The sequence below is a fragment of the Schistocerca nitens genome, chromosome 3, assembly GCF_023898315.1.
Source record: "Schistocerca nitens isolate TAMUIC-IGC-003100 chromosome 3, iqSchNite1.1, whole genome shotgun sequence".
NCBI lineage: Eukaryota > Metazoa > Arthropoda > Insecta > Orthoptera > Acrididae > Schistocerca > Schistocerca nitens.
The window spans coordinates 753,635,983-753,652,838 of NC_064616.1; the positions used below are offsets into that span (position 1 = coordinate 753,635,983).

Consider the following 16,856-nt stretch of genomic DNA (forward strand, 5'->3'; position numbering starts at 1 on the left):
GGCTACTACCTGAGTTGGCCAGCAATCTTTGAAAAGTATATGGAACAATTAATTCAGGGAATACTACAAAATGCAAAATTATCTGGCTGATGCAGTAACATGGGAAACATGTGAGTAGATGCTCAAAACATCTGCAGGCTCATTTTGGAAGACTCTAGTAAAGTAGCTTTGTTAGCACAATCAGTGCAGTTTATTTGTTCCCATTGTAAGATATATATATAGATAATTACTGTCATTATTGAGAAAAATAAATTTTTATGCCATGTTTATGCCCTAGGTGACCCAAGTTACATACCCACTAACCAAGCTTATAAAAGGGGGTAAGTTCAAGTTGTTAGACACATGCCAGAAGGCATTAAGGAGCCCAGGAATTGCCTCAAGGCAGCTTCCCGTTTGACAACTTGGAAGCCAGGCATATGTGTACCTCTTGTGATAGATACATCATAATGTGGCATTGGTGTTATCTTGTTGCATCAAATGCTATGTGGCACAGAGCAACTGATTTGTCTAAAAAAACAGTGACTCAAGAGAATTACTCATAAGTTGAAAAAGAGACACTTGCAATTGTCTATGGAATAACGGAAGTTTCATGTCTATCTGTATGGTAAGAATTTCAGCTCTTAATGGGTCATAAGACCCTTTTCTCATTGTTCAACCAATTATGTAAATCACCAGAGGAACTGGTGAAGTGTCTGGAGCAGCAGCCTCTTTTCCTCAGTAATCATAATCACAAAATACATTTTCTTCCTATCCCATAACACACATAAACATCCAGTCATGGCATCCAATCACTGGCATACACCACCTTATTGTTACAGAAAGACTGTTGTGTTAATGATGAAGGGTATCTAACGGAGTAACGGGCACTTCAGAATAACAGGCTGGGAGGTGAAAACTGTCCAGCAATGAGATGAAAAAATTAAATTCATGTCTTGGATGTCTAAATTTCAGAATGATTTTATGTGATGTATTTCAAAACATCTGCCCTATCTAGTTAAGGAAAAAACAAGGCTACATATTGTAGTGGCTAATATCTAGACCATGAGTATAAAGCAAGCAGAAGTGCAGAGTTGATTTGTTAGTCAGGAGAAGAAAGTCTCTCTCTGAGTTTGCAGATATGACCAGTACTTTCTGTTTCGTGACATATGATATTCAGCTTATAGTAGTACTTACTTCTTATTCCATTTTGTTCCTGTGATATGTTTGATAAAAAATAATGTATATATTTATTTTTAATTCCTGTTGCATCACCTTCAAACTACTGTAATTCTTTTCCTCAAAGCATACCAGCATTGAGATTATTGATCAAATGCTCAAGGTACTGAAAACTCCAATGCAAAGAGTATACTTATTGCAGTCACACTACAGCCAAAAGCCCTGGAGCAAAATTCCTTAAAAATTGTGAAAACTGCGATATTGAAAGGGAAATATGCTGTTGAAAGGGAACTTAACCACAGATAACAATACACATATGATTTGGATTACAGAACTGTACGGAATGTATGACTTGAGTATTCAGTGTGAATTATTATTTTCAAAAAAGGAAGTTTTCTCTATTCTGTGTTGTGCTCTTTAGTGGGAATTGAAAATTAAATTGTGATAAAAAGAAATTAACTGGAGTGCAATTGATTAAAAGAAGCAGCCAAGTAAAGAAAATGATTATTTTAAATTATCACACAACACAGATAAATTTACCACAAAGATAGAGAAAATTAATAATTCAAGATTTTGTCTAACCTGCTTTGATACCATGGAGTGGACTGACCACGCACATTGTTTATTGGCTGTATGTTGATCATTGATATTACGCATTATGCGCAGAAGTGCTGTCTGGAAACTCCGTTTACAGATCGGCTTAACAGATCTCAGGGACACATGAGTAGCTGCTACAAATTCAAACATCAATGATGTTCTGCAATGGCCAGCAAATGATATGTTGGCAGTCTTGCAGTTCTCCAGGGCAGGCAAGGTTAATGCTGTTGAAATGAAACATTGGTAAACAATAACAATTATAACAATTATTTATATATTGATGATACTTTTACACAAATAAGTACTTTACACACCTTGAAAATGTCTTTCAAGTACAAAATCATTCAAGATAGTGATAATTAAGAGGGAAAGATATCAAGAGAGAGCGACCAGATGCTGCTCATGTTTATATATATGTAGACAACTGAAGGAAAACTTACTGTCATTTTTCCTCAGTCTCTTCCTGTTCTGGAAGCCTCTTCAGTGGAAAAATGTTCAAGAGGCTTTGCTGCACTCCTTTCTGGCATGGCTGATCGCATAAAATTTTATTTTTGAGGCCACTTGTGCTGTGTCTGATGCATTATTTGCCATTTGAAAAATACAGTTGCTGTCACATTTAGGAATTAATTACAAATTATAGACAATACATGGAATTAATACAAAAATACAGCATTTCTTACATAGGTTCACATAAATTATTTTAGTTTTGGGCCTTAAATTTATAGACACATAAAAAGAAATGTTTTAAGTGCATTGTAAAACACTCATGATGTGATGAGACTCTTTAACTGTTGTGCAATGGATTCGAAGAGAGCATACATATGTTATTGAAATTCACCACCCATGTATTTTGTATGTGAATCCACAAAACAACAACAATTTATAAATCAGTGTTTACCTTCTTCTTTTTTTAGAAAAATGTTGCAGTTCTCCCTTTGGAGACTCGACTTTCAGGAATTTATGGGTTTCTTCATTAATTTAAAGTTTCATTTTGGGGTCATTGGGCTCTTATTTTGGTCCATTTGACCTCCATACTAACATTTAATTTTTGATGGTGGATAGTGGAAGAGTATTTACCTAACTGGACTTCACCTTCTCTCCAGAGATTCCTATGTAAATTCCCAGAATATCTTTGTTACACATTCATTTGGATTGTACTGACTGTTATGATTCGCACTATGTCACTGACTTCATTTTAGGCCTACTTGATAAGGACTCCAAATAAACAAGCAGTACTAGATCTGGTGTGATAAATAATTGTGTATGTTGACAACATTACCAGTCTTACTATGCTTACTTTAAGCACACCTAGTACTTCTGATGAAATTTTGCCATCCATTATAACATACATTAGGGGTTGGGTTGTTTTGGGGGAAGAGACCAAACTCCGAGGTCATCGGTCTCATAGAGACATATGGTCTTGAAGCAGACTACATATCTGTAAAGATACTCAGTATGTAGTACATTAGGGACTGCTTGTTGTAGATATCAGATGATGTGAATTTACAACTTACTTTGTATCTGTTATTACATTACAACAGGGACACATTTAGCACATTTGGTGCAAAACATTGGTACCAATAAACACTATAATTAAGATATTTTGCAACATAATTTTATGGGATTTGATTTTCAGATCATAAGCCGTTGCCTACACTAAATCGAATTCCTGGATTGAAGCTGTCTGGTCAGGCATTTGCTGATACCCTCATGGTGTTTGAGTTCCTGCATAACTTTGGGGAGACTCTTGGATTTGGTAAGATAATTGGTTTTACAAAAATTTGTTGGTTTATATTTGCAATTCTTGTGTTACTACATTTTCCTTTTTTTAATATAATTGCAGATATGGACAGCTTGCCTAGTCTAAACAGTTTGCAGATGGCTCTCTTGAATGATGAAGAGGCAGAAGAAGAATTACTTTCAGTGATGACACATTTATTGGTCTGTGCAATTGAAGACCCTGGCATTCCAAATCCTGCTCGCCATACCACTATACTGGGACAATCATTAAAGCAAGCTGATATTACACATGCAAACTTATCTGAAATTCTGAGAATATATCTCTATGCAAATGCTACTGGTGAGGTTAAGGCACTCACAGGTGTGTGTTAGAGAAGAAAAATATTCTTTTATTGTGATTGTAACTGTAAGTAAGTTGCGTAACTAATTTTGCAGAATTTACTAATTCTAGTTTATGGTGTGTAAAAAACATAGATATCCACAGAGAATCACAAAAACCTAATTTTCCCAATTTTTCAGTAAAATACCCTCTTTCATTTGTCCCACATGGTGGACTTGGAATATTAAAAATTATTTGTTATGGAGCCTTGACTTACAATAATTCACTTTACAGATTTTTCATTGCAGGATCAAAGGGCATAAATGAAGAAAATTTGGACTCTAACTTGATGTACTGAACTTCATCTTTAATTAAAAAAGATATATACCTTAATTAATGAGACATTGTTGTGAATTATACAGAAATTTATTGTACATTATTTGATGCTGTACTGCTATTTGGAAAAAAGTAGTTAAGTCTGATACAAGGCTATACTCCCTTCATTAGCAAAATTGTAGAATATTTCTGTAATATAAGCCTCAAGATAGCTGATTGCTTTAAAGTGCTTGCTTCTGGGACACGGGGAGGCACAGTGGCCCCATATTGAACCTGCTTCATGAGTTAATGATGGGAACTGGTGTGCCGGCCAGCCTGGATATGGTTTTTAGACAGTTTTCCACATCCACTTAGGTAAATACTGGACTAGTCCCCAAGTCCTGCCTTAGATACGTGATGTGCAAACACTTTGGAAAACAATGCCACACTCGACCATGTGATGGACACTAGACACAGGCACTAGACAGGTTTCTCATCAATGAGGTGGGTTGATGAGGGGAAGGGGGATTCCAACAGTAACATTACAAGCCTTTGAGAGGGTCAAGTGGTGATCCCATCATAATAAAAGTCTGTATAGGGTATAATTGGTGCTCAGTGGACATAGGAGACAGACTGTACCAATCTCTACCTGGCACAGGCTGGATATGGGGCACCGTAAAGGAAGGAAGAACTTCCGTAATACATGCCACCTTTTTTTAAATTTTAATAATTTCAGTAGGATAAATATAATGTAATATTTGGATACTGAGAATTCTGTATAGTATGCTTCTGTGTTGAGATTTATCATTTGAAGCCAATGCACCCCTAAAATTCATTACATTTGCTTTCCTGAACTGAAAGAGTTATTTGGTTATGTGTGTCCTCTGTGTAGGAATCCTTGCCTCTTTATTAGGCAGCAACATCACGTCTGCTGTCTTAAATACTACCAGTTGCTGAGAGTGTAGGCAAAGACTCTTTCAGCCAACTTTATTGTAATTGAGTGAGTGCCACACACTAATGAGCAGTTGAGTTGCAGACATGTATCTTTAAAAAACAGGATGTATATGGTTGGGCAGTATAGTCATATATTGTTTGCCAGTGACAGCCAATGACAGAGTATTAGGGTCTCTCATTTTATCCCAAGTAAATACCTGTGCATGAAAATACCTCTACAATCTTCCAGAAACGTGACGGTGACTGGTAACAGTGAACTTATTGTTTCATTTAATGTTCATAGGGATTCTGACAAATACACTTGTAAGGGGTTTGATAATCAGGCAAACATATTTTCACAAGTGAAAAGCACAGTTTGCAATGCCTCCACTCTGGTACTATAATTCATTTTCATGTCTGAGGTGGCAACCCCACTTACCAACTGACTAAATTCCGATATTTATAATTGTAATCTACTAATGTCACCAACAGCCAAGCCTACCAATTCTTACCAACATTCCCATACAAAGATCTAAGCAAGCTTGGAACCTCCTAACCTGACTATTAGTTAAGCTAAAATGAAGAAATAGCTCTCTACTCTTATGCATTTCATTAGAGGTAATGTGAAATGTAGTGACAGCCAAACTTACCTTTTGTCTGTGTGTAACTTAGTAGCAATAGGTTCACCTATATTCTGATGTAATTGTTGTAGCAATTCATCAGTATTTCCTTGTTGTTAAATACCCCTCCTGCAAAGTTTGTATATCAGTTTTCTTCCCACTAATAAGCCCTATCTCACACAACACCACTGGTCTTTCTGAACACTGTTAACAGGAAGAATACTTTGTGTTTTTATCTGTCATTCTGCACAACAGCTACGGTCCTTTTGCTCTGCTACCAGCTTTTTTTTTTTTTTACACTGGCTGGTAGTGCGAGAGATATGTGGGTATATGAAGCAGAGAATCACTAGTCAACATTTATTAACTAAGTATTACAAATTATGAGAATAAAAATTAAATAGCTTCAGGCCATAATGACTACTTATATTCCAAATATGTAGGCTGACTTGATAGTTTACACTGAAAACAATGAATAGCTGCCTTCAGTACTAGGAAATGAGCATTGCTTTGTACCTTACAGGTAGCCAATTGCATATGGTACTTGCTGATCATCCATTTAACTGGTATACACAAGGGACACTCTGCACATTCGAAGATAGGTCACATCACATTAGAATTTAATCAAGATATAAGGTTACACTCCCCCTCCCTGAATCCCTACCATGCTCTCATGCATGGGGCAGCTAAATTCCTTCTACCCACACATGTAAGGTACAAAATATTTTAATTACACACTCCCATATCAGAGGTAAAACTTGAACAGCCATGCTAGTGAATGAGCTTAAAATAACACTTTGTAAAATGACTAACCTGTGCAGAATCACCTAAACTTCCAAAATCCTGAGACAACCACATATAACATGCAACTAATTAACAACAACAAAATTCTTGCTTAAAATAAATGCTTATAGGAGGTAATTATTCCTGCCCACCCCTGCAAACCAGAATTTTAGGTAAGTTTAACACTGAAGACACGAGGGTTAACTCTAGCCCAAAATGCAATTCCTTACAAACAGACAATGTGCGATTCACACACTACAGCTACAGTGACAACAAGTTCCATCATACCACTGACCCCAGTGCATAACCATAATGACTGTACTCAATCTGGAGTGGCACAGCATGCAAGCACTGTTCTAGGCCACTTTTGAAGCCAGCACCATCAGTCTGGAAACAATCCCCAGGGTCATCCTGACACATTCAAGTCTGAGACCTATGAAAAATACCTTGACCAAAGTGCAGTCTACAGTTAGGAAGCTATAGGTAGAGAACAGCCAGAATGTACCTCTTGCATTCCATATGTGGCCGAGTGGTACAGTTAGGAAGCCATAGGTAGAGAACAGCCAGAATGTACCACTTGCGTTCCATATGTGGCCAAGTGGAGTGCATCAATTCTCAACATATTCCCTCCTGGGGATCCAAATACTGACAAACAGGTGCACCAAAGTTTTGTTAAGAAGCTTTGTTTTGTAAATTCACAGCACAGTGCACTACACTGTATTCCAGGACAGATGGAGAAAAACTGTTTGCTGCAGGTACCATCACAATCAGTAATCCATTGTGCCGCCTCTTTCCAAATAGGTCAATCGCCCTTGGAGCCATCACTCACTAACCACATGCAGCAGTCAATTTACTATTCCACCAGGCAACCTTCCTGTTCAGACAGTCATTAGTAACTATCTCCCTGGCCACTATGGCCTTCCTGTGCAGCTTCGTCACCCACAGGACATTATGCCTAGGAGACAAAGACTGCAAACAGCTCTCAACAATGAAAATGTGTCGCAAGGTGGTACAGTCCACTGCTGAACAACTTGTCTGGTGTAGATGGAATAAATTATGCACATAAACCTTCCTTGTGAATCAGTCAGCCTCTTAATGAAAACTATATCAATATCCATGCAGTTTTTGATATAACTAATTTATAATATCTATAGTTTCTGATCAGGTTTTGCCACTCCCTAATGTAGTGGCAGCTGTTTACTTTACTGCTTTTCCCACCAGATACTGCCTCCTCTGTAGCTGAGCATATCATAGCTCTCATTATTGCCGTGAGATGTCACTCCAAACACAGACACAAATATACCACTGTCAAGCCGCTTCACAAAATAACAGTAGTTAAGAATTACCAACCCATCTTATCATTGTCTGTATTTTATTTATTTATTTTTCCTTGATCATGCACAATATGATTAGCTAACATTTAGTGCAAAGGAATATTCTCAGGAGTGACGTATTTGAATGTACTTGATAGATACACACAAATTATTACCATTAAGGAATATTTTACGAATCTAACATTTTAGATTGTGTTGACCATGATATGATACTGCAGACGTTGATATCTTATGGAATATTAGACACAGCAGGTTCATAGCTTTTACCTTATCTACATGATGGAAAAATTACAATAGCTTCCTGAATTTGATACAGAAGAATTGATATACCACAGTGTTCCATTTTGGGTGCTGTTTTCTGATGCACATAGATGATCTTATGCTTACATTGTAAAATGATGCAACTATTTCATTTTTGTAGTTGTTTCAAGAATAAGAATTAAAAATCTTCCAGTTCTCTTACTGAAAGGGTAACTAGCAAAATGTTTGTAAACATAAGGAAAAAAGTTATCATTAAAATTTGGAAAACTCAGCAACAGTTCAGTCCTCCTTGTAGAATTCCAGAAACTGTAGACCAGACCATCTTCTATGCAAACAGTATAAAACATAAGAAGTAGATAGTGCTCAGTTTTTGGCAGTACATACAGCTCAGACTCTGAATTATGGAAATGGAAATGAGCGTTTGGCATCATTGGCGAGGAGGCCCGGGGCAGGTCCGGCCGCCTTGGTGCAGGTTTTATCACATTCGACGTCACATTGGGCGACCTGCATGCCGGATGGGGATGAAATAATGATGAAGGCAACACAACACCCAGTCCCTGAGTGGAGAAAATCCCCGTCCCAGCTGGGAATCGAACCCAGACCCCTTAGGACGGCAGTCTATCACGCTGACCATTCAACTATTGAGATAGACACTCTGAATTGTAAAACCCACATATTAGAATTAAATAGGCTGATAAGATCAACTATTTTTGCAATACTAATGATTATAGCTATATATGATTTGAATACACAGAAACTGGTTCATTTTGCATATATTTATTCACTGAAGAGCTTCTTTTTTTTTTTTTTTTTTTTTTTTTTTTTTTTTTTTTTTTTTTTTTTTTTTTTGGGTGGTAGGAGAAATTTGGCTTTTGATGATGATACTATCAAAACACAGATTCCTGTTCTAAGAATTATATCTGATGTTAATTGTAGATCATCTTCAGGAAACGTATTAATTCACATTTGTTTCACAATACTCACAATTTTTCCGCTTTTCTCAAAAATAGTGGAAGGCATGATTATGATACTGGAACAAAAAAGCTAACTTTATAAAGACTTCTAGAGTTTAACATTAGCAGAGGAAGAAATTAGATACAAGGATACATATTTTGAGCAACCTGCCATAACATTTCTATGTCTACGTCTACATCCATACTCTGCAAGCCACCTGACGGTGTGTGGCGGAGGGTACTTTGAGTACCTCTATTGGTTGTCCCTTCTATTCCAGTCTCATGTTTTTCATGGAAAGAAAGATTGTCGGTATGCCTCTGTGTGGGCTCTAATCTCTGTGATTTTATTCTCATGGTCTCTTCGCGAGATATACGTAGGAGGGAGCAATATACTGCTTGACTCCTCGGTGGAGGTATATTCTCAAAAACTTCAACAAAAGCCCATACCGAGCTACTGAGCGTCTCTCCTGTAGAGTCTTCCACTGGAGTTTATCTATTGTCTCTGTAACGCTTTCGCGATTACTAAATTATCCTGTAACGAAGCGCGCTGCTCTCCGTTGGATCTTCTCTATCTCTTCTATCGACCCTATCTGGTACGGATCCCACACTGGAGAGCAATATTCAAGCAGTGGGCGAACAGGTGTCCTGTAACCTACTTCCTTTGTTTTCGGATTGCATTTCCTTAGGATTCTTCAAATGAATCTCAGTCTGGCATCTGCCTTACCGACGATCAACTTCATATGATCATTTCATTTTAAATCACTCCTAATGCGCACTCCCAGATAATTTATGGAATTAACTGCTTCCTGTTGCTGACCTGCTATATTGTAGCTGAATGATAAAGGATATTTCTTTCTGTGTATTCGCAGCACATTACACTTGTCTACATTGAGATTCAATTGCCATTCCCTGCACCATGCGTCAATTCATTGCAGATCCTCCTGCATTTCAGTACAATTTTCCATTGTTACAACCTCTCAATATACTACAGCATCATCCGCAAAAAGCCTCAGTGAACTTCCGATGTTATCCACAAGGTCATTTATGTATATTGTGAATAGCAATGGTACTACGACACTCCCCTGCGGCACATCTGAAATTACTCTTACTTCGGAAGACTTCTCTCCATTGAGAATGACATGCTGCATTCTGTTATCTAGGATCTCTTCAATCCAATCATACAATTGGTCTGATAGTCCATATGCTCTTACTTTGTCTATTAAATGACTGTGGGGAACTGTATCGAACACCTTGCGGAAGTCAAGAAACGGGGCATCTACCTGGGAACCCGTGTCTATGGCCCTCTGAGTCTCATGGACGAATAGCACGAGCTGGGTTTCACACGATTGTCTTTTTAGAGATCCATGCTGATTCCTACAGAGTAGATTTCTAGTCTCCAGAAAAGTCATTATACTCGAACATAATACGTGTTCCAAAATTCTACAACTGATCGACGTTAGAGATATAGGTCTATAGTTCTGCACATCTGTTCGACATCCCTTCTGGAAAACGGGGATGACCTGTGCCCTTTTCCAATCCTTTGGAATGCTACGCTCTTCTAGGGACAAGGGGGGCAAGTTCCTTCGTGTACTCTGTGTAAAATCGAATTGGTATCCCATCAGGTCCAGCGGCCTTTCCTCTTTTGAGCGATTTTAATTGTTTTTCCATCCTTCTGTAATCTATTTCGATATCTACCATTTTGTCATCTGTGCGACAATCTAGAGGAGGAACTACAGTGCAGCCTTCCTCTGTGAAACAGCTTTGGAAAAAGACATTTAGTATTTTGGCCTTTAGTCTGCCATCCTCTGTTTCAGTACCATTTTGGTCACGGAGTGTCTGGACATTTTGTTTTGATCCACCTACCGCTTTGACTTAAGACCAAAATTTCTTAGGATTTTCTGCCAAGCCAGTACATAGGACTTTACTTTCGAATTCATTGAACGCCTTTCGTATAGCCCTCCTCACACTACATTTCGCTTCGCGTAATTTTTGTTTGTCTGCAAGGCTTTGGCTATGTTTATGTTTGCTGTGAAATTCCCTTTGCTTCTGCAGCGGTTTTCTAACTCGGTTGTTGTACCACAGTGGCTCTTTTCCATCTCTTACAATCTTGCTTGATTTCAAATGTGCTGTTAGTATTATAGACCTACTGAAGTTTAAGACTCAATTAAAGAACTTTCTTGTGGGTAGCTCCTCTTACTCTGTATAAGATATCTTGTAGGGACTTCCAAAAGTAATGTGTGTTATGTTACCGTATAACTAATTTTAGCAAAGTAATAGTTCATAAAGTAGAGTCATACGAGGTGTGGCTAGAAAAAAACCGGACTAGTACTGGTGAAACAATAAAACGAATGCAATAAGGCTGAAAGTCGCGTGGCCTGTCACGTGACTCTCGCTCCGCCTACTGCTCGAGTTTCATCTGCCTCCTGCACTCAGTCTGCCCGTGGCGTCTGTTTTAAGTAGTTGACGTTTTGTCTGTGCGTCGGAAAATGTTGAGTGTACAGAAAGAACAGCGTGTTAACATCAAATTTTGTTTCAAACTAGGAAAATCTGCAAGTGAAACATTTGTAATGTTACAACAAGTGTACGGCGATGATTGTTTATCGCGAACACAAGTGTTTGAGTGGTTTAAACGATTTAAAGATGGCCGCGAACACACCAGTGATGACAATCGCACTGGCAGACCATTGTCAGCAAAAACTGATGCAAACATTGAAAAAATCGGTAAACTTGTTCAACACTTTCCTTGTCAACTCCTGTTAACTCAGACACTGCTCTGATTGTTAAACGGCGATCTTGTCGAACAAGTTTACCGATTTTTTCAATGTTTGCATCAGTTTTTGCTGACAATGGTCTGCCAGTGCGAGTGTCATCACTGGTGTCTTCGCGGCCATCTTTAAATCGTTTAAACCACTCAAACACTTGTGTTCGCGATAAACAATCATCGCCGTACACTTGTTGTAACATTACAAACGTTTCACTTGCAGATTTTCCTAGTTTGAAACAAAATTTGATGTTAACACGCTGTTCTTTCTGTACACTCAACATTTTCTGATGCACAGACAAAACGTCAACTACTTAAAACAGACGCCACGGGCAGACTGAGTGCAGGAGGCAGATGAAACTCGAGCAGTAGGCGGAATGAGAGTCACGTGACAGGCCACGCGACTTTCAGCCTTATTGCATTCGTTTTATTGTTTCACCAGTACTAGTCCGGTTTTTTTCTAGCCACACCTCGTATATTGTATATAAATGAAATGTAAATCCTTGACTCCTTTCCGCATCCTATAGACTTATCTCTATAAGAGATACGGGATGTGGTTCATGTTAAGTAAAAATTTAGTAGTGGCTGGATTTAATTCAATGAGGAAAACAACTCTTACCTTTTTAAGTAGACATTATGTTTGTCTTTCAAATCTGTGTGTGAAGTCATTACTCCTTCTGGTTTTAGTTCAACTATATTATTCAAGATTTGGTTTCCACTCAAAATCATTGCCCTACAAAATCTTTTATATTATTAGTGATTTTAACTTATGTTTTCTGGAAAAGGAAAACTAGAAATCCTGTTTTGTTTCATTCGGTTTCAAAAGTTTCACTTTTCCTGAATGTCTGATTTTAATTAATGAAACAACAAAATTTATAAATATTTATGATACAGGGTCTTCAAAAAAAATATTGAATGCTTTAAGAGGTGATAGTACTCATTGAAACAAGAAAAATAAGTCCAATGAACATGGGTCCGGAAAACACATACTTTCCAAGATAAACATATGTTTATAGGAAGGGCTGCGCGATGATCGGTTGCGTATTTTAGCACAGTCATTGCATTGGTGCTCCATCAAATGTGCTAGCAGAGTATTATGATATCTTACTTACAGTACTCTACCTACTATAAGGTGGTCTGCAGTCTGTTGTGTGGTTCAAGTCATGTTGAAGGCCACGTTAGTTTTTGTTGTGTTTGTATGCCTTATTGTACAGTTCTGTGAACTCGGGGTATGTATCATGGTGTTTTACCTTCATCTAAACATGGATTCACTTATGTGTTTATGTTATTGTGCTGTTTGTACATACAAATGGTGTAGTACGTTACAGTTTCTCTCTTCCACCACTTGTTAGCAATGAAAGCCTACTACCCAACAAGTGAAATGGCGGATATGATATTGTGCTATAGTTTAGCAGATGGATGCAGGCTGTGAGCCCGTGCCCTTTATGATGAAAAATCCAGGATCCCCTCTGATAAGCTGTTCGGCAGATTTTTCCAGCATCTGAGAGACACAGACACCCCTGTACATTGGGAGACTGACAGTGGAAGGCCCTGCACAGTCCACACACCTGACATGGAGGAGTGTGTGCTACATGTGGTGGAAGAAACCCCTGGGACCAACGTGCGACACTTAGCAGCAGCAGAAAGCGTATCTCACATTCTTATCTGGGGGATACTTCGTGAGCAATTGCTATACCCATATCATCTACAGAACATTCAGGCCCTACGGCCACAGGATCAATGCAGACGGTGGCTCTGTCAATGGCTGTTACAGAAGTGTGCTGCAGATCCACAGTTCACATTTTATTTACCAATGAGGCAGGGTTCCCAAGAGATGGAGTTGTGAATTTCAATAATCAGCGTGTATGGGCAGGTGTAAATCCCCAAGCAGTTCAGTAAAGAAGGCATCAACACCATTTGTCAATCAATGTATGGACAGGTGTATTTGGCGATAGGTTAATAGGGCCACATGCTCTACCACAAAGGTTAATGGTGGCACATTATCTCAACTTTTTCATTAATATATTGCCTACCTTTCTGGAGACTGTGCCATTGCAGCAACGGATACAAATGTGGTTCATGCATGATGGCACACCAGCACAAGTTCGTCACAATGTGCATGAACAACTATGCAGACATTTCAGGACTGCTGTATTGGTCAGGGGGGGGGGGGACACCTTGGTCAGACCTCAGTCCTCTAGACTTTTGGTTATGGAGACATTTGAAGGAATTGGTCCACGCTGCACCAATTAATGATGTGTGGACACTACAGATTCGCATCTTGAGTGTGTGCCAGCAGTTGCAACAACAACCAGGTATACTTCAAAGGGTCTACCACTTCTTGTGCTGGAAGGCAGAGGGGTGCAATGTCATGAATGGATGTCATGTTGAACACCTGTAAGCAAATGTTTATTGCAGAAACTATGCATTTTCGGGCTAATGTTTATTGGACATTTTTTTCTTGTTCCATGAGTACTACCACCTCTCAAAGTGTTCAACGATTTAGTTTTGAGTGCCCTTTATACGTGGAATTTCTAGGAGATTAATTGACTTTCTGTCTGGTTCATTTCATTTCCACTTCAAGTATATAATTATATTTTTAAACTACATTATTGTAAGGTATTTACTTCCCTTGTGTGCTAGCGACTGATTATATCAAGAAGGCCTTGTATTCTCAAAGTTATCTCATAACTGAGTTATCCTCATAGAATATGTGCTTGTGTTTTATTTTATGATTATTTATTAGTCTTACTATATGAGATAGACAGAAAATATCCTATTGATTTTTCTTGTTTACAGGGTTACATTTTGAGAGAGATCGAGAAAAGAAGTCTGATCACCACAATACGTATGGTGAACCCATCCCCCAGTGTGGCAAAAATGCTGCCTTCTTCGAACATTTGCATGAAAACAATACATGGCGCATGTCTGAATGGCTGCATGAAAAGCCTTTCCTTGCTTTGAACCCAACACAAAAAGCAAGCATATTGTCTTTTTTATGCAATGAACTGTTGCAGAACAAAGCTGTTCTCCGACAGATTGACAACTCTATTGAAACAGTTGGACAGCTAAGGAAGGATCGATGGCTAATGGATACTAAACTCAGAAAGTGAGTGAGTCTCTGTGTTCCTTTTTGTCTTTCTGCTGCATCTGTCCAACAATAATTATTTATCTTGATTGTTTTGATATGAATGAACAGTTTATACAAGGATAATTACTGAATTTGCTTTCAACAGTATTTTTAAAATGATATCTTTACTTTTTTATTTATCTGATAACTTCATTTGACTCTCAGTTGCTTTGTATGCAACTAATATTCATACTGTTTGTTTTTCTGTCCTTTTGTGTGCTATCTGGTTCTTTAACAAATGTTAATGAGTTCCATAACAGACTTACCTGTTCTTCTCTTAGCAGTTACCAGTGGCACGTTTTATTTCTTTCATAAGATACTGAGTATACTGAGCTAACACGTTGCTTAGATGTGGAACTTGATCATATGAAAACTCATCTACGAACAGGCCAGCAATAAATTTTATCTTTTATTGCTGTCTATCATGCTTCTGTCACTCTGTAACTCTTTAAATCAGCTGTATTTGTTTGTTTATGGAAAACCATTAAAGACCTTTTTTATCTTCCAGTTACGTAGCTACAGATTATGAACTGATAATCTCTTTATGGGCATCACCCTTTTCTTGCTTATAGCTACTCATCATCATCATCATCATCGTCATCTGTTCTGCCCTAGGGCAGATCTTCACAAGTCACTTCTTCTTTTTCTCATAACTGTTTCCTGTCCTTTTATTATCCACTATCTGATATCTTCAGTGTCTTCTTCTACCATTCCTCATTCCCTCCATAACATCCATCAGTAAACAATCACTTCTCATCAATTATCCAAGTCAATTATGTTTCCTCTTTCTGACTTCCTTTAAAATTACTCTCTCTTCCGCCACTCTTCTCAGCACCTCCTCATTTCTCACTTTATCTATCAATTGTATCCCCTACATCCTCCTCCAGATCCACATCTCAGATGCTTCTATTCTTATTTTTTCCTGTTTCATCAGTGTCCACACCTCAGTTCTGTATAATCCCATGCTCAATATAAAGCATTTTGCTAGTCTCTCCCTCAGGTCCCTGTCCATGAACCCACGTAGAAGCCTCCTCTTCTTATTACTTATTCTAGGTACTTACAGTATGGGAAACTTATGGTAGAAAAAATACTTTTATTTATGTACTGGCTCTTCTGCAGCAAAATAAAGCTCATAATGCATAAGTAATTTTAATTTCATTAATCATAATTGAAGTTTTTTGAAAGCCTGCAACTGTATCATTCATGATTTCATTAATGAAAGACTGCACCAGTTACATATTTTTTCCATGCTTAGGACAATGCTTTTCAAGAATTTATTCTCATTGTCAAGTGCAAATATTTACAAAAGTATTTTGTGTGATGTTTGTTGTTTTGCCTCTCTTGCACTGTAGTCATATTTTTGAAGTTATAAGGTATAGCTTTGGACCTATTTTGCTTTCACAATCAAACAGTGTGAGTGATGATTTGTGTGTGTGTGGTTTTCTGTGTAATGGAGGAGGCATTGTACCTTATAAGAGAGGCAGAACAACACACATGCAAACATCATACAAAATAGTTATGTAAATATTTGCACTTGACAATGAGAATAAATTCTTGAAATGCTGCATGCTAAGCATGAAAAAATACATAACTGGTGCATTATTTGATTACTTAAATCACGTACTTGTTATTTCTAACAAATAAAAAAATTAATAACATGGAATGCTTAACTTAATAGCATCTTCTACCTCCTACAGACGATGTAGAACAAAATGGAATAGGAATGTGTATATGTGATTGTCAGAATGGGAGGGAAATTTAACTTTGTGCTTGATCCAAAATATCTTTTGTTGATTGTGTCGCACGGATTTTGTAAACCGTAGAAGTGATGTTATGTAACATCTTAACCTGCTGTTTAATTTATTCTTATTGTGTCCATAGAGGTGACATAACCACAGTGTCTGTCTTGTTCACCATGTGTAACATCCAGCACGAAACTAATGTGACAGAGTAGCAAA

General features: G+C 37.9%; 1 protein-coding gene across 1 annotated transcript in view; it reads left to right on the forward strand.

The window, feature by feature from the left end:
* The window catches only part of LOC126249416 (bromodomain adjacent to zinc finger domain protein 2B-like), a 352,537-nt gene that overhangs the window by 205,499 nt on the left and 130,182 nt on the right, over positions 1-16,856 (forward strand). The window contains exons 23-25 of the mRNA XM_049951070.1: positions 3,389-3,508; positions 3,596-3,853; positions 14,568-14,877. Of these exons, the coding sequence (XP_049807027.1) occupies positions 3,389-3,508; positions 3,596-3,853; positions 14,568-14,877 (688 nt within the window). The remainder of the gene's footprint in view (positions 1-3,388; positions 3,509-3,595; positions 3,854-14,567; positions 14,878-16,856) is intronic.